Source organism: Rhinatrema bivittatum, chromosome 4 (assembly GCF_901001135.1).
Source record: "Rhinatrema bivittatum chromosome 4, aRhiBiv1.1, whole genome shotgun sequence".
NCBI classification, from domain to species: domain Eukaryota; kingdom Metazoa; phylum Chordata; class Amphibia; order Gymnophiona; family Rhinatrematidae; genus Rhinatrema; species Rhinatrema bivittatum.
The window spans coordinates 142,534,702-142,554,094 of record NC_042618.1 but is presented as its reverse complement, the minus strand read 5'-3'; the positions used below and the strand labels follow the sequence as shown (position 1 = coordinate 142,554,094).

General features: G+C 41.6%; 1 protein-coding gene across 1 annotated transcript in view; it reads right to left on the bottom strand.

Annotated features, from left to right (window-relative positions):
• The window catches only part of ARHGAP5 (Rho GTPase activating protein 5), a 165,791-nt gene that overhangs the window by 61,897 nt on the left and 84,501 nt on the right, over positions 1–19,393 (bottom strand). The window contains exon 3 of the mRNA XM_029598920.1: positions 2,191–2,335. Coding sequence (XP_029454780.1) covers positions 2,191–2,335 — 145 coding nt within the window. The remainder of the gene's footprint in view (positions 1–2,190; positions 2,336–19,393) is intronic.

The following is a 19,393-nucleotide window of genomic DNA, read 5'->3' as shown; positions in this document are numbered from 1 at the left end:
TCAGGTACAAACTTACAAGCCGATGCAATAAAGTGCACATAAAAATGTGCATCCAATCTGAGCCCATGTTTTTTAATGAATGCACATCCATATTTCCTGGGCACCCAATGCAATATGTAAATGAGCTACCGCACTAAAACGAACACGATAGGGATAAATTGTGCATCCCTAGCGTGTTCATGGCATTGGATGCCCAGGAGATGTGGGTGTGCACGGGTTAGCAAAATGGACGCTCAATTTATGAGTGTGTATATTGTGTGCCCAGAAATTCTTTTTTTACGTCAAGACTATTTTTGCATGGTGCTGCTTTCTGTGGTTCTTCTTGCTTAGTATTGCAATGACTTTTTGCATTGTGGGGTAATAGCCCCATCTATATGGAATTTACATGTAATGAGCACTATTAGTTATGTCTTAGGACACACATTTTGAACGCGCTGATCCCCTTATTGCATTGGGGGATTATGGATGTGCATCCACCTGCTCGTTAAGCTGTGCACTAGGCTGGGTACACTTTATTGCAGCAGCCCCTTAGATTGTGAGCCCTCTGGGTACAGGGAAATATCTACAGTACTTGAATGTAATCCGCTCTGAAGTCCTGAAAAGAAGATTAAATCAAATAAATACAGCCAAATATTTAGCTTTTAACTTATAGGAGCAAACATTAACTTAGTGTTACAAGAATTAATGTTAAAATGGTTAATATCTAAATACAGAATAAGAAACAGATTTACACTTGTATATTAAATAAAAAAAGATTATTCAACCCACGTACCAAATGAATAATAAGTTACCGTATTTTTCGCTCCATAAGAGACACTTTTTCCCCAAAAAAGTGGGGGGAAAATGTCTGTGCGTCTTATGGAGCAAATATAAAAAAAAAAAAAAAAAAAACTAACTACAACCCCCCACCCTCATGACCCCCCCCCAAGACTTGCCAAAAGTCCCTGGGGGTCCGGGAGCAACCACCTGCACTCAGGCCGTCAGCTTCCAGTATTCAAAATGGCGCCAATAGCCTTTGCCCTTACTATGTCATGGGGCTACAGGTGCCATTGGTCGGCCCCTGTCACATGGTAGAAGCGATGGATGGCCGGCGCCATCTTGTGCTCTTACCATGTGACAGGGGCCAACCAATGGCACCGGTAGCCCCTGTGACATAGTAAGGGCAAAGGCTATTGGCGCCATTTTGAATACTGGCAGCTGACGGCCCAAGTGCAGGAGATCGCTCCCGGACTCCCGCTGGACTACCAGGGACTTTTGGCAATTCTTGGGTGGGGGGGGTCAGGAGGGTGGGGGGGGGTTGTAGTTAATTAAATTTAAAGGGTTGGGATAGGGAATGGGGACAAAAAAAAACATTTTATGCCCTCCCGTAATTTTGCTCCATAAGATGCACAGATGCCCAGGAACAGAGCCAGTTTAGCACACAATTTTTTTTTTTTTTTTTAAATTTTCCCGCTCTGAATCCTAGGTGCGTCTTATGGTCAGGTGCATCTTATGAAGTGAAAAATACAGTAGTTCATGAACTTTAATGTATACAGCCACAGTAAAATGTTAACCGTAAAAAAAAAAAAAAATTACCACCACAAAGCAAAGAAACCAGTAGAAAGCAGTGCAACAAACTTAAAACTCAAATCTCTGGTTCTTAGAGCACTGTTGCAGAATATTTAAATTTTAAATCATCTTCAAAATGTATTTTCAGCTTGGTTCCAATGTATTCCGCCCCTGAGGCGACAGTTTTTAGTTCCTTGTAAACCGGTGTGATATGTATATTATACAGGAACATCGGTATATAAAAATTAAAAATAAATAAATCAACCAAGTAATTCCTCCAGAGGTATGATATCCCTTTTAAACAAAATTCAGCAGTTGCTTGGCTGAGGTCTGTTCCACTTCATAGGACACAAAAAGTTACCTAATTCAGCAACACAACAGCTCTAAAAATGTTCCTCTGCTAAAGTCTTCAAAAATCAAAGCTTGTAAAATGTGGCTGAACTTAAATGAAACCGATCTAAAATGATTCAGCTCTTACAACCTTGAAAAAATATTTTATATTACAAAGTAGTTTCATCTTGAAGTAAAATTTACCCAAAGTAGAAGTAAACCGCATATTTAAAAAAAAAAAACCAACCAAAACAAAACAGTTAATTATAACCCAATTTTTTTTCACAACTTTTAGAAATATTTCTATCCTACCTGTATCTTCAATGAAGTTGACACACTTTTCAACAAAGAGAGGTATGGGTTGCTCAGCTGTAACCAAATTCTGTAGGGACACCCCAAAGTAATTGCTTTCCCAATTTCTACGAGCTTGTGGATTGAATGCTGCAGGTTTCGTTTTCTGAGACAGCAAAACACAACATTACTCTTTTAACTATTTAAAAACATCACATTAGCATAGCTTATTACTTGAAAATCTTATTACAAAACAAGTTCATAAGAATATTTACAACAGGAGTTTCCTACAATCCACTTCAGTAAAGCACAAGTCACTTACTTGTAACTTGTGATCTCTGGGGACAGGAGATTTAAATCAGTAACACATCATCCAACAGCACCGAGGACAGATCATTTACTAGCTAGAGCTAGGAAGGCCATTCAGCTCATGTGTAGCCAGCACCACACAGCCAAGTGGCACAAGATTCTGCCAAGTCAAGCCTATGAGAAAATGAATTTTGAGCACCAAGGAGAGGTGGGGAAGGCATTTGTGACTGACTTATCCTGCTGTCCACAATGACCACCAATTACGGGAAAGCAACTCACATACTAACAACACTAAGATAACACACAAATGTATATTTGGCTGGAAGGAGTTGAAGAAAGTCAACTTTTAAAAATATTTCTTAGTACCAATTGCCCAAATTTGCTATCAAATAGCTTTACATACTTCTTCAATGGATGTAGAGCCAAGCTGTGCTATAGAAACTGTCATTGCACGTACATTATGTGCTTTTACATGGCCCTCTACTAAGCGGCTAGATTTTGTATTGCAAAGAAATACATTCTAAGATCCAATTTGCAATTATATGTTTTGTAACTGCTAGTCCAGGGCTGTTAAGGTCATAAGATGAAGAACTGGGTGGAATTTCTAACATCTTTCGTTCTGTTGACATAGATAAAACTGCTTTGTTACTTGGCTCTATGACTGTGAAATCTAGGAATTAAGGCCTGAAGAACAATAGACTGAATTCAAGTGAAAATCAAATTATTTTTCGTAGAAACTGTGGCAAGGCATACAACTTTTCACCTTTTGAGCGCTTGTGGGCTCAAAAGGTGTTTTCATCAGCTAAGAAAGGACCACATTGAGATCCCAGGAGGTTTTATACAAGCTACAGGTGAAATAAGCTTTTATGTAACAAGTTACTAGAAAATGGGAAGATTTTGGTTTTCCTTCCTCTTGATTATGATAAGCACTTACTGCACAAAGATGAACTCTCTCTCTGAAGAGTAACTTTGATGGAGAAAAGGTAAAGAAATTATGTCCTTGTCTGTATACCATTTGGTAAACTTCTTCCATTTAAAACAGTAAGATTCTTATTGACAGATTCTTATTGCGTTTCCTTGATGCAAAGAATGGTTGAGAAAGTGTTTCAAATAACCAAAAGAAATTAATGTACTCTCAACATTTAAGCTGTCAGAGTTAAAGAATACAAGTTCAAATGAAGCAAGGTGCTGTGGTTTTGAGACACACTGGATGTCAGTCAAATTGAAAACTTTATCAACAAATGAAGGAGATAGAATCATATCTTTCTAGGTCAGAAAGGAGATATAGTTCTTTATATTCTTTCAGTTTTTTGAAGGTCTTGACTATTGGTAATGGAGAAGAACTTTTCCCCAGTGTATTAAGATGTAATCAATGCTAAACTACATGGGTGTCTCTTTATGAATCAGAATGCCTCAACCTTTACAGTCTCATTGAGACTCACCACTGAAAAAAAGCAATGTAAAGCTGAACTGAAGACCTGGCTGTTTAAATGTGCCTTTGCAGAGCACGAAACGATTAATCAGCAATGCTAGAAATAAGCAGTACAGCATAAGCACGCTTTTGTTTTAAACCATCTTGATGAGCTACCTTTTTATTTTATCTTATCAGTATGTCATTTAGTTTAATAGATGTTTTAACTTTAGTGTTTTATGACTATGTTTATCTTATTTGATTTATGCTTTATGAGTTTTTATCTTTTCTTAACATCTAATTTATTCCTTTACTTTATGTAGTTTTTAGCTGTTACTATTTCATGAATATTGTATTTCTGACCCTGTTTTATCTTGTGTAAACCGATGTGAAGGCTTGTCCGATGTATCGGTATATAAAACTTAAACAACCATTAAACCATATTTATGTGCTAACCTTTATTAAGATCTATTAGTATGAGATCAGTGATGTGGTGGGCCTGGTAAGCAGCACGCTGACCGAGCTCCAGCCACCACCCTTTCTAAATCTACAATTTTCGTAGTTTCAATCAATCTACTCACCAAACTATCATACTGAAACCACTCGGGAACCCAGTCTAGCGCTATGTAGTGGTATACTGGGCTGTATGGCTTCCCGAATCATGAGAAAGGATAAAGAGAAGGCCAAGGCCCCGGGAACTAAAATGACCACTGCACTCCCCGGATCTGCTGACAGACCATTCAGAGGAAACTCTGGAAGAGAAAATCTCACATGCGGTGGTGAGTGCCCTGGACATACGTCTGCATCAGATCTCCAAGCAAATTGAGGAGGTGAGGGCATCAGTTGGCGAATTTGATTCCAGAATTGAACGGGTAGAGGGCTGCGTGGCACTGTTAGAGGATGATGTGGGGGCCTTGGAACGGTGAGTAGCTGAACTTGAAAAAACTGCTCAAAATAGGGATGATAAACTTGATGATCTAGAACAGTGGTTCTCAACCTTTTTTTTAGCTGAGACACACCTGACAGATGGTTCTCACATGCGTGACACACTGAACATGTGACCGTCACGGGGCTAAATGTAAACATGCACTCTGCATCCACAGGAATCCCCTCATCCCCAGCAATGAGTGCAGAGCAGATCTAGGGCATTACCCTGTACAACTCGCCATACAAAAAAGATATTCTGGTTCTGATGACATCCCAGTAAAAGCAAAACAAACTCCTTTTACTACCAGGCAAAATAGTCTTCCTTATGAAAAGACAGTAATTTAACACTAATGCATATCCTATTGAGAAAACACAACAAATAAGATTGATACAAATGCCAACATGCTAGTTAAATACCTCACATCAGTCACACATCTTTCACCAAGTACAGAAAAACCACAAATTATAAATATGGAGACAAACTGGAATGGAAAACCAAAAAAGCCACTCTGCATGCAGTGCGAACCTGGAGAAATGGAAAGAGAAATATAGCACCTAACAGACTCTCAGGATTTGCAATAATGCACACAAACTAACCCGCACAAAGTTACACCTGTATTATGGAACACACTCAACAGTAACAACCCTATCTAAGAAACACAACTATTAAACCAGGCCCTAAACACTAATACATTTCCTATTGGGAAAACAGAATAAGCCAAGCTGCTTTAGAGCCCCACACAGAAATCATTGTAAAGCTATACTAAAAATGTTACAAGACAGCTGCTGAACAGAATAATATCTAACAATTAAAAACTCAAAAATTATTAAAAACATGTCCAAATATCAATAAAATATTTCAAAACAGCAGATATCACATAATACCCAATAATTAAAATGGCAGTCAATCAAGAAAAATAAATTGAAAAAGCCACCTTTACTTACCCTCTTCAGCAACTCTCCTACTCCTTTCCCTTCCAGGCCAATAGCACTCACCAGAAGCAGTAAGAGCTGCTGAAGCTCTGTCCTCACAGTCCTCTTCCTTAGCGCCCACAACCAGTCACTCACACACACCCCTCCAATAAGATTCCCCCATCAGGCCTTATTGAACGGGCACACAGGATGGGTCACAAACTGAACTGAGTTGCGGAGCGCAAACCTCATGTAGTTATTGCCTGCTTCCTTAACTTTGCACATAAAACCCTCATCCTGCAGCACTACCGGAAGACAAGAGAATTTTAATATGATGATTAAAAAAAATTCGGTATTTCAAGATTTTTCACCTCTTGTTACTACTCAGTGTGAGGAGTTCACTACAGTGTGTTCCGATCTGGTATCAAAAAAGATTAGTTTTGCTTTGATGTACCCCACAAAATTGAAGATTTTGCATCAAGGATCGACGCGGATCTTTGACTCAGTGGCTGTCACACGGGACTATGTTTTGTTTTTTTTTAATTGCATTTTAACAATATTACAAGTATCCACTTGTTTTTGAAATCTCTTAAGTAACAAAAAATAGAAATATACGTAATTTCCAAATTACTTTCAAGAAAAACAAACACTCTGCACTTAAATAAAAATAGAAGAAATATAGGAGAGCTAGGAAATACAGAGTGAATACATAATAAGAATTAATTCATACATAATGGATAACCTAAGCAGACCCACCCAACCAAATTTACTATTCCACCAAAACAAACAGGCTTTAACTAGGTGTGGAGTGAGTTTCCAAGAAGGACTTAGCTGTTGGGGTTCAAAAAAAAAACAAAACATATCTTTGCCCATGATATAACAAACAGCATTTACATGGAAATTGTAATTTGAGTGATGCACCCTTTTGGAGCGCCTCACCCTTCATACTTAGAAATAATTTTCTTTGTATTTGCGTTTGCTTTACCAGGTCAGGATAGCACCATATTTTTTGACCGAAGAAGAGAGCTTGATTATTTCTGAAATACTGTTTAAAGATATTTTTATCCATTAGAAAAGCGAAAGAAACTAGTAATGGTCTCCGCTGAGAAACTATCAATTCTTGAGATGAATCTCACAACGTTGCTAAATCAGGTGGCATTTGATCCTGATCTTGAGGATCTTCCTGGTTTCGATCATTTGGATATAAGTAGTATGCCTTGGTAATAACTGGTTTTATTTTTTCAGGAATTTTGAATATTTGAGACACATACAACTTAAAAAGATCCAAAGGTGTTATGTTTCTTAGTACAGGAAAATTTATAAACCTTAGATCGTGAGATCTAAGGCTATTTTCCATCCTTTCCAATCTTTTGTCCAATTCACTTTCTTTCTGTATTATAGCTGTTTGTATTCTTTCCATTTCTAACATATGAACTTCCATTTTTTCTATTTTTTTATTCTGAGAAACTTTCATTTGCGTTTAAATTTACTTGCATTTTCACATCATGCACTTCTTTAGTGAGTCCCATTACAGCTTTCTCAATTGATTGTAGGGCTATCCAAATTGTAGATAAAGTTATTTCACCAGGCTGTTGTAATATTACTTGCCTTGGAGGTTCTCGGTTCCCTTCTCCACCTCCTCCACCCGCTGCTAGGCCGACGCCATAGCCAATGCCCGAAGACTCCAGCTCTCCAGCAGAATTCAGCCCAGTTCCTCCAACTACCTTGTAGGGCTTTACCTTCACTGGTTGCTCTGAGATCGTAAGTCCAAATGATATGACTGTCTGTCCGCTCCTGCCTCTCCACAGAATCCCTCCAGTGGGCTTGCGGTCTCCTGCTGCCAGTGCTCTTCTCTTTGGGCCGGCAGCTCCAGCCTTACTGGTGAGCTGGGGGTTAAAGATATCCCGGTCAGGGGGGACGGCTCACGCTCAAGAACTGGCCCCTCAGCGACCTGCTCATCCGGCAATATTGGGGGAACTGCTGCGAAGAAGCTTCCTATCCAGGGTTGTGTAGTGTCCAATAGTTTAGAGGAACTTTCCCCACACCGTACCCTGGCTTTTTTTTTTTTTTGTGTGAGGCATGATTAAACGCGGCAATTGAAAAATTTCAGGAGCCTCTTACACACACATCTGCTTAGGTCGCCATCTTGGAAGCTCTCCCACGGGACTATATTAAGGAGTTACCGACCAGATAGACGCTAGGATCATGTGGAGTCTATGTTCCTTTTTTTTATTCAAAAGGCATCAGAAAGCTGCTTTCTACTCCTTAAGTCAACTTATTTAAGCAACACCAAGAATGGTTTAGCATCCCTGCTGAATCCAGGTTTTTTTTTTCTTCTTCTCTTATTAATGGGGTAACTTTTTTTTTTTTTTATACAGAGTGAACTTTGAAGTTGGTGGTTGGAGAGTGGAACTGTCAAGGAATCATTGGCAAGTGACATTAGTTCTTGCACTTATGCATTCATATTAGCTCCTCATATTTCAAGATTAGCCAAAAATCTTTTTTTTAAGTTTATTTTTTTTTTCCAGACACCCCCAGATAATGTTTTCTTCTACTACCCGGTTGGGTCCAGATGTATTTTTATTTTCTTTATATCTCTCTGGGTAATCTTTCATGTAAAGGGTGGTGGCCAAGAACATCAGCCACTAACGTGATCTATATCCCTTTAAGGAATTTCTGTGTGTTTAATGGGAAGTAGAGTTGTACTCCCTGTAGGCATTAACAGTTGGTTGAAACTGTACACATTTTTTTGGCAATTGCTGGGGAAAGGTATGGGGAGGAGGGTAAACCCAAAATTGGAAATTTTATACGTAAAAGGCTGTGCGGGATAGTCACCAGGCTAAGTAGTGTTAAGCAGCTCCATGTGGGAACAAACGATATTTTATGCATGGGAATCTCCTTTCTTCATAATTTTTTTTTTGGTGTACCTTATATATCTTGCTCTCTAAGTCTCATAATGGTAAGTCATGGCCTTAGAAATAGTATCATGGAATGTGGCGGGCTTGGGGATCCCTGTGAAAAGGGAAATAGTCCTCTCCAGGTTAAACAAACTCCAAGCTAAGCTAGTATTTCTTCAAGAAAATCATCTAACTAAAGAGGTGGTACTCAAATTAAAGAAAAAATCGGTAACAAGTATTTTTTGGCACAGGTTCCTCAAAGAGTTGTGGTATTGCAATCCTTATCCACAGGTCTTCTGCTTTCTGTGTGCAGAAGACTGTGGTGGACTCTCATGGGAGATATATTATTCTCCTTGGGAAGTTTATGGGCTCATTAGTAATTTTAGCTTCAGTATACGCTCCAAATTCTTACGATCACTCCTTCATTGCTAATTTACTTTCGCAAATTTCACAACTCAGATTACCCGATTATATTGGGAGTGGGAGCTAACCTGCATTTTTGACCCCGCACTTGACAGGCAACCCTCTCGTGGAGGACACCAAATTAGCAACCATCTTAAATTATTGGACCTGTGGAGAACTTTACACCCGGGGGAGAGGGATTTTATCCACTTAGTCTCAGAAGTTCTGCTCTCTCGTTTTCAAAAAGCCACCATTGAAGCTCTCACTATTTTGGACAATTATCCAGTTATGGGTTTAATGTCCTTCAGTCTTCCGAAGAGGGATCAATGGAGATTACCAAGTAATTTATCTACAGATCCAGAGTTTCCCTCCTTTTTACAAAAGAAATGGAGAGACTATATAGAATTCAATGCCCAACACTGTAACCAGCCTTTTCTAATGTGGGAAAAACAGCAAAGACAGTCCTCCGGGGCAATATAAGTTATGCCAGTTACAAAAAAAAAAAAAAAATGAACGCAGAAATTATTTGTTTAGAGAAACAAATGAGGATACTGAAGCACAAGATAAATGCAAGAGGTGACAGTGCGAATGTCATTTAATTTAAAGCTCTACAAGTGGCCCTTTTGCATAATAGGGCATCTGGTTCCTTATGCTCTGTGAAATAGCAAATGTTCCATCTTGGCAATAAATCTGGGCGTCTTCTGGCCCGGCTTTTAAAAACCCAAGAGCCGGGGGGTCACGTGGGGTGATGTGCTAGGGAAGTCGCGCTTTCCCATAGCTCCGGGTGCCACGGCCGGAAAATTGCCGACACTGCCTCCTAAAATCGGCGAAATTGAAAGCGGACACCTGACGAGAAGTAGTCGAATGTCGATAGTGAATTTCATGCACAAATCCCCACAACCCATGGCGTCTAGAAGTGGAAAACGGGAAAAGGAAAAAGAGAAGAGTAAACCCGCGGACTCCAAGATGGCGTCCGGCACGGGAGAAACAGGCCCATCTACAACTACGCCATTAACTGTGGAAGTTTTACAAGCTACTTTAGAGACAACGTTGGATGCTAAGCTAGCGGGGATTCAACAACAGCTAGCGGAGGTAAAGACCTCGATTTCGGACTTTGGCCCACGGATGGAGGTGCTTGAAGGCAGAATCGTGGGGGTGGAGGAGGGGATGACGGAGCAGGGCGCGAAAGTCACCGCCACGGCGAAAGCGCTGCAGGACTGCCAGCAAAAATTGGACGACCTTGAAAACAGTCTTAGGAGAGATAACTTACGTTTTCTTGGTCTCCCTGAACAAGTGGATGAACAAGGCCTCGTGGTGTTTTTGGAGGGCTGGCTTCCGGATGCGGTAGGCCTTGCGGAACTCCGGGGCGAACTTAAAGTTGAAAGGGCACACAGATTGGGGACAAGGCGCCCGACGGACCCTAGACCTCGCGTTGCGATTGCTAAGATTCTAAATTCTGCTATTAAACAGAGAGTTTGGTTGGCCTATAGGAAAAACCAGGAGATCACCTACAAGGGTCATAGAATCTGAATAACACAGGATTATTCGGCACAGGTCTCCCAACAAAGGAAGCAGTTCTCTCCTGTGTGCCCCAAACTGTTTGAGCAAAAGATTCGTTTTACACTACAATTCCCTGCAATACTCAGAATCTGGCAGGATAATACTACCTACACATTTCGAGATCCAGCTGAAGCCTTGAAATTTCTTCAGCCCCGTCTGAATAGCTCTACATCACCTTCTCCATGATTTTTGAATACGGACATTTTGTCCATGGAGCTTGCTTATTAATGCAGCTACACCGCTGGCCTAACCGGAGTGGGCTACAGCTTGTGAGGGACGTGAATATTGGCTATGCCTTTTTTTTTGGCAGCCAGTGGAGATTTGCCAACGAACTTTATGGTGTAGGAGATACCATGATTATGTTATTTTTGTCTCCTGCGTTCAAATTTGCATGAAGACTTAGTTCAGACTGTTTCGAGAGTTCTTCTGGCCGTGGCACCCGGCCACCCTCTACGGATCCCCTGGTCTGGAGCCGCATCTGACGATGTGGAACAGATCATACTTTCCTTCTAAGGACACGGGGGGCTTTTGGGGATGGAGGGAGGGGGGAAGGGGAGGGGGTGGGAGTGGGAGGTATGGGGTTCGGGGAAGCTGCAATTGGTTTAGAATACTATGGTGGGTTGGGGTTTGGGTGGGGGGTGTTGTTGTTGATGGGTTGCATGGTGGGGTGTGTGGATGGATGATTGGTACAGGTTGCGGTGAGAGTACCTTCCACTTTCCACGGCATGAGCGAGGTGGTTGGTGTGGGGTTGGGGCAGCTGGGACCCCTGCCCTTGGATACATGCTTAGAATCATACCCTTTCGGATTCTCATTTGGGTAATCTCATGGTGCGATTGATTACATGGAATGTGCATGGTCTTGGCTCCCCCATAAAGAGGAAAAAGGTTTTATCCCACCTCAAAAAATTAAAAGGAGACATAGTGTGTATTCAGGAGACTCATCTCACTTCTAAGGAATCTCTGAAGCTTCAGAGGGATTGGGTGAAGACGTGCTACTTTGCGGCAGCACAACACAAAAAGGCGGGCGTAGCGATACTTATAAATAAGTCCACAGATTTTGTCTCGACACATTCTCTCTCAGACCCTGAGGGTAGATACGTGCTAGTGTTTGGTAAATGGCAGGGACAGCCAGTTACAATCTGTTGTATTTATGCCCCTACGAAACATCCACAGAGTTTCCTTAAACTTTTGAATGGTCAGCTTCTCTCACACAGGGAAGGCTTATTGTTGGTAGCCGGTGACTTTAATTGTGTGATGGATGGAACTCTAGACAGATCCCAGATTCGTGGGCAACAGCCTTCCAAACGGGGTGAAGGGGTAGATATGGTTTGTTCGCAATTGGGAGTTATAGATGTTTGGAGGACACTACACCCCTTGGATAGGGACTACACCTTTTTCTCCAACCCTCATGGCTCCTCTTCTCGTATCGATTATGTGTTGATAGATGGGGTGGCGTTTCCGAAAGTGGTCAGGGCAGACATTGAATTACCGGTAATCTCCGATCACTCACATGTCTCACTGACGTTGAACATTGGTCCCAGGTGCACTGGTCAGAAGCATTGGCGGTTTCCCGGGATGCTTAGACATGACAAGGATTTCCAAACCTTCCTACACGATAAGTGGCTTGAATATGCCAAGAATAATGCCCAACATGTACAAACACCTCATTTATACTGGGAAGCGGGTAAGGCTGTCTTGCGGGGTGACATTTTGGGTTATACGAGTGCTCGGTATAAACGGCTCAATGCTGATATATTAAGGCTTGAATCCCTCACTCGAAAGGCCCGGAAAGCCTGGCTGTTAGACTCCTCCGAAGTTCGGCGAAAGGCCTATTTTAGTGTTCTCAACCAGTTAAACACGGTACTCCACATAAGGGCCAGTACGTCCCTACAGGTTGCTCAACACAATTATTTTCGTTATGGGAACAAATCGGGTAGGCCCTTAGCAAACTTAGTACGGGCTGCTCGCCCTAAATCTTTAATTTATACTATGAAAGATACACAGGGACGGCTAGTGTCGGCGGCCAAGGATGTAGGAGAGGTGTTCCGGGTTTTTTATTCTACCTTATATAGAGCGGGTACACCCCCACCAGCTGACGCTGAGCAGGATTTCTTCTCCGATGTCCACATACCCCAGGTTAATGCTCAGCAGAGGGAGTTTTTGAATAGCCCTATCCAGTCCTATGAGGTGATGCGGGTTATAACATCCATGGCCTCTGGGAAATCACCGGGTCCGGACGGGTTTTCGTATGATTTCTACAAATTACTTAAACCACAGATTGCGGTCCCTCTAACAGAATTTTACAGAGCCGGTTTGGTCCAGGGTAGTTTTCCCCGGGAATTTAATCAGGCACACATCATAGTCCTCCCCAAACCCGGAAAAGACCCTCAAAAACCAGAGTCGTATAGACCGATTTCCTTACTTAACAGTGATCTTAAGATCCTAGCCAAGGTCTTGGCTGATAGACTAGCTTTGATTATACCCACATTGATTACGGAACAACAGGTGGGATTTGTCCAAGGGCGATCAGCTACCAGTCATATTATCAAGCTTCTCTCGGCATTGCAGTTTTGTCAGCAGACGGCTACCTCTGCGTTGGTGATCGGTTTCGACTCCGAGAAGGCGTTTGATCGGGTGTCCTGGTCATATATGTTTTCAGTATTACACAGATATGGGCTGGAGGGGAATTTTGAACAATACATTCGATTGTTATATGCCTCGCCATTATCCCGGATTATTGTGAACGGAGTTGGCTCGGACTCGGTGGAGATTCAAAGGGGAGTACGTCAGGGGTGCCCTTTGTCCCCCCTTTTATATATCCTGACTATAGACCCGCTTTTGCGTAAAGTGGAGGACCACCCGCAGATAATGGGCTTTGAGAGGGCTGGGGGGCGGTTCAAGGTCGCAGCGTTTGCTGATGATGTCCTGGTATTTTTGTCGAGCCCTGAAACATCCCTGTCCCAGCTGCTCAGTCTCCAAGAACAATTCGGCGCTTTTGCTGGCCTTAAAATAAACAGGGATAAGTCGGAGGCTATGGATGTTACGGGCGACCTGCAAGACACATGGGTAGGAGTCTTTCCGTTGTGTTGGGCTCCTGGGGTGCTTACCTATTTGGGAGTGAAAATACCGGGAGATTTGGGTGCTATCTACAAGTTAAATATTCAACCCCTTCTGAACTACACCCGCACTACTCTTGCGCGTTGGCAGGCATTGCCCTTATCTCTGAAGGGGAGAGTTCATTTATATCAAATGGTCATCCTCCCCAAATGGCTGTACATTTTACAGATGCTGCCCCTTCTGCTCTCGACACAAGACAACCATTCACTTTGTCGGGACCTAAGAAATTATTTGTGGGGAGGAAAGAAGGCGCGTGTCTCCTTGTCCAGCTTACAATGGCAGACTCGGATGGGGGGTTTGGGATGCCCAGATTTAGTGCAATATAACCTGGCATGCATGTTGAGGCTGGTCCAAGATTGGCTGTGGGGCACGTCACACTATACACCGAACTCCTTATTGTGCGATTGGTATGGGGTTCCCACTCTTAACTCGCTGCTACACACGAAAGATACCGCTGTCCCACAGCAGCTTAGAGAGCATTTATTGGTGGTCAGCTGTAGGACGGCATGGGTGCAGCTTTGTAAAAGACTTGGTCAACCTAGAGGGATTTCCCCTTTGCTTACCCTGGCCCACAACTCGTACTTTATACCAGGCGCACAGGGGATGGCATTTCAAAGATGGCGCGATCTGGGACTTATTTATGTTTATCAATTAATCCACCCTCTCACGGGTCAGTTGTACGGCTTCCCGGAACTACAGCATCAATTCCGAATTCCAACAAGTGACCATTTTGCTTATTTACAAATTAGACACTTTATGCAATTTTGTAATAATAACTGGAGGGGGCTTCCCACCACAGATCGCTTGAGAAATCTTTTCTCTACCGGGACCTCTAAAAGGCCAAAAATTTCCCAATTTTACAAGGGACTGGGGGAGAGCCTCTCAGATGAACCTCTGAAACGCCTCTATGCCAGATGGACTAAGTGGCCTTTATTCGTTTTGTCCTTTGAGCTTTTTAGTAAATGTTTTGCCCAGATCGCCTCCATATCGATCACGGAAGACCTGAGAGAGACCCAATACAAATTTTTGTGGCAGGGCTTCATCACTCCGGTACGGGCATTTCAGGCCCACCTTTGTCCATCTCCTGTGTGCCGAAAATGTGGGTTAGACTCAGGGACTTATTTTCATGTATTTTGGGATTGTCCTGCCATACAGACCTTTTGGACTGAGGTACAGGCTTTCTGTGCGACCCTCTGGCGCTGTGATGTTCCCTTGGACCCCTTGTTGTGGCTCTTTGGGGTACCGCCCGACACCATGGTGCAAGGTCCACAGCCTATCGGGTTGTTGAGCTTCCTGGCCAAGGCCGCAATTCTGGGGAAGAAGGGGATTTTAGCTTGCTGGATGGACGACCAGGGCCCAAGGTGGGATCTCTGGTTTAAACTTATGTTGCGGCTCTGCTCCCATGAATTATATTTATATAAGCAACAACCCTCCTTGAAGGTGGATGTGGCGCAAGTGTGGGATCCTTTTTTAAAGTATTTACAACCAAGTCCGACTACATTATAATGGACACCCGCCCGTCCTTAGAAGAAATGGGCTGATGAGGTAGGCGAGCTGCAGCCACAGTAAAATATGGAGCCTTTCTTTTAGTGGCTGGTTATCCTGACTTAGGATAGTGTCCATCAGATCCTGAGTGTTTCTTTTTTCCTTCCGACGTCAGACCCTGTAGTGTGTTTCCTTTATTACGTCTTTTTCCTTTCTTACGTCTTTTTCCCATCTTTCTTTTCTACATTCTTCTCTTATCTGACCTTCAGCTTATTGCCTGGTTCTTAACCACCCACATGTAAATCCTTATACCATGTTTCGGGGGGGGAGGGGGGAAGGTAAGGGAAAGCAGCTAGGGCAAGGGGAGAAAACTATGAAACTTTAATTGTATTTGGGCATATATGGTCACGAGTGATCTCACATCTAACTAGTATGACGGGGTTATATGTACGATTACTGTATTTCGGTTTCTATATGTTTATGTTTCTATTCCATTTTTGAGCTGTATTGCTGATCTTCTACTGTTATATGTTGGTTATGTTTTCTGAACGGTTTTGGATTATATTTGTGTCTGAATACAATAAAATATATTTCAAAAAAAAACAAACCCAAGAGCCCTCTAAATTTATTACCAACCGTAAGAATGCCCAGGGCTTAATAAAAACTGCTAGACATAGCACAGAGTTTTTCAGAATACTATCATAATCTATACTCTGTCAAATCTGTGGCTGATGGGGCTATAGATAGATTTCTAGAGCAAGTCTCTTTGCCAGAGCTTTCTGAAGAGCTAAGGGTTAAATTAAATCAAGAGACAAAAGGTAGAAGAGGTATCAGAAGCTATGAATTCTCTACTGGCTTTGACAGCTCTTGACCCTGATGGCTTGACAGCCATTTTCTATAAGTCATAGTTGCCTGACATTGCCTCCACTCTACGGTCTCTGTTTGAAACTGAGGGAACTATGCCTCCTATTATGAGGGCTGCCACTATAGTCATTTTACCTAAACTAGGGAGAGATCCTTTACTGCCCTCATCGTATAGACCCATTTCCCTTCTCAACCTAGACATTAAGATCTGTGCAAAAATATTGGCTAACAGTTTAAAAATGATAATGCCTTTGGTAATCTCCCCTGATCAAGTGGGCTCTGTCCATGGGAGAAGGTCCACATTTACCATCCATAAAGTCCAGGCGGCTCTGGAAAGTTGCCACATTAAAGCAGTCAGGGAACCCTTGTTAGTGACCTGTGATGTGGAGAAGGCCTTTGAAAGGGCAGCATGGCCTTTTCTGCGTGGAGTGCTCCGCAAGATTGGTTTCTCAGGGAAAATCTATGAATACATCACTATTATATTCTAATCCCTCGGCAAGAGTTTTGGTCAATGATCTTCTCTCGGATGAATTTCAATTGGGTAGAGGAACGAGACAGATGTCCCTTGTTCCAATTGTTGTTTACCTTGACAGTGGAACCCCTCATTAGAAGACTGAGATGTACTCCTGAAGTCACCCTTCTATTCGCTGATGACATTCTTTTACTTCTTTCTAATGCCCGTAATGCCCTCCCAGCGATGTTAAGAATATTTTTGGACTATCAAACAATATCTGGGTTCAAGTTAAACTTGGACAAGACAGAAGCACTTGATCTTACAAGTACTCTTCAAGCTTTTGGACTAACTTTCCTGTAAAATGGGCAGGAGACACCATCAAATATTTAGGTATTATTCATAAGAACCCGCAACAGAGGTATTCACTTAATATCCCTCCTACCATTGAGAAGATACAACAGAAATTAGCTAGTTGACAGTCGTTTCCCTTGTCACTACAAGGTCGCATAGCAGTACTCAAAATGGTGATTGCCCCAAAACTAATATATTTATTTCTTATGCTCCCTTTTCTTTTTCACGTAAAAGATCAAAAATGTTTGCAGCAAGCCACAAGGGTCTTTTTATGGAAGGATAAAAATGCCCGTCTTGCCTATGCAACATTATGTGCTCCAAAAACCCAAGGGGGATATGGCTTACCTGATTTTAAATTGTACTCTTGGGCGGCCAACTTTCGTTTTCTTGGGGACTGGTTCCACAGTACTTCCGATTACACGGATGGTAACTTGGTGGCTCCATTTGTGCTCCCTTGGACCCTAATTTTGACCTACATGTGGCCCCCTGTAAAATCCAAGACTACCAATTACGACATGGGCTGGTATCAGTTCTCCAATGCATTTGGGTATTGACTTGTAAACTTTTGAAATTGCCCCGTATGTCTCCCCACATTTTCGTTTCTGGGGTACATCGCAATATTCCTTTCAGGTGCTACCTAAACAGCATAGTTTCTGTTTTTGTTAAATGGCTGTTAAAAGACTTTAGACCCTTTAACAGGGAAGTTCTACTCTTTTGCCCAGTGTCAGGACAAGTTGGGATTTCAGCCCAATCATTTCTTAATTTATGGGCACCTGAGGGCTTCCTATCAATCCCTTATAAATAGAGTGGATGGTATGATTGATAACTCACTTTACTCTGGGTTATTTAACTGCTTCTTGGCTAAATTAGGCTCATTATCGCATTTGAATACTTTTTATCATACTGCCAAATCATACCCCATCTATAATAATCTGCTCATAAAATGGCAACATGACTGTAATGAAGATATTGATGTTCTCATGTTAAAGGACTATTATATGTCAATACCAAAGATTACAAACAATGTAAACCTCAGAGTTGCAGTTAAAGGTTTTCCATAGAATTATATATTCTCCAGCAAGGGCTTGTAAAATGGGTCTCATCCATTCCAATAATTGCTTAAAGTGTGGCAGCTCACAAGCTTCTTTTACCCACTGCTTATGAAATTGTAGGACAATCCAAGGATTTGGGGGAAATGTCCACAGTCAGTTCTCAACTCTGGTTTTGATATACATTGGTCATGTTTTATTTATTTATTTATTTATTTATTGTTTTTGTTATACCGAGTTTCATGATAGGCATCACATCAACCCGGTTTACAAATAACAAGGAGTGTAAAGCATAACGTAACGTAAAAAACAATGTTTTCAATAAGAACCTTGAACTTTAAATACAGTGAATCAGAAAAAGGGAGAGGGAAAGTTACAAAAAACAAGGAAAATAAACTTGGGATGGAAGGGGAGAAATTGAACAGCACAATATTTACATGTTCTTTTTGTATCTTGAACAATGACAGTGGGGAGGAGAATGTAAATTTTGATGATATCTTGTTTTTATCTAAAGCATGTCTAATTGCCAAAAAATGTATTCTGCTATGTTGGCTAGAACCGGCCTCCCCTACGGAAGAAATGTGGAAATCTTCTATGACAGAACTTTACCAATTGGAATATGGTTTTTCCTACAGAAAGATATTTGGTTCACTTTTTATAAGTCTTTGCCATCATCTGTGCAAAAGACTTTACTGCTGGAGTTTATAAAACTGTGATTTCCCAGAGCTTTTCTAAGTTTTGCAAGAGACATTTCTTTATTTCCGGAACTGCTATTCTACGATACAACGTTGGGGCCTGGGGAGGAGGGTTCTGGGGAGGGAGATATTTTGGAAAGGGATGCTGCACAAGGTTGATTATGTGCTATGGTTGATTTCTTTGTTTTGATGCAGTATGCCATAATAAAGATATGTTGGGGAAAAAAAGATTAGTATATTTGTGATGTTTCTTATTTTTGGGACTGTTTTTGTAATATTTTGTGGTTTCAACTTTATTATTCAAGGTGTTGCTTTTTCTTAGGATACTGCTGTTTTTTTTCTCATACTGTTTAAATTGTTCAAGATTTATACTTGAAAATGTTTTATATACATATAAAAATGACTGAACTCAGGGGCTCTGCAGCAGAGGAAAAGGTCATTTGGTATTTGTTGGATCATTTGCGAGGATCAAGTCATCGGCTGAGTTTGCCCACTATCCTTGCCTGGTAAATAATTGAAAGCCATCAGAATTTGGAAAAGGGAAATAATTTTAACTATCTATTCTCTAAACCAAAGAGAGGAAGAGATCCAGTTCCTCATTTGTAGATGTAAAGCATAGCCACCTGATAGTTTTACCAACACCTGATGTTCAACAAGATCATTTTAATCCATACAAACTATGACAGAAATCCATACTGCTTGTTAATTCTAAGAGGGCAATGTAGTAGTTCCACTCTTTTGGAGGGGGGGGGGGGGGGGTACTGTGTTTAGAGGCCTGTGCTGCCACTACA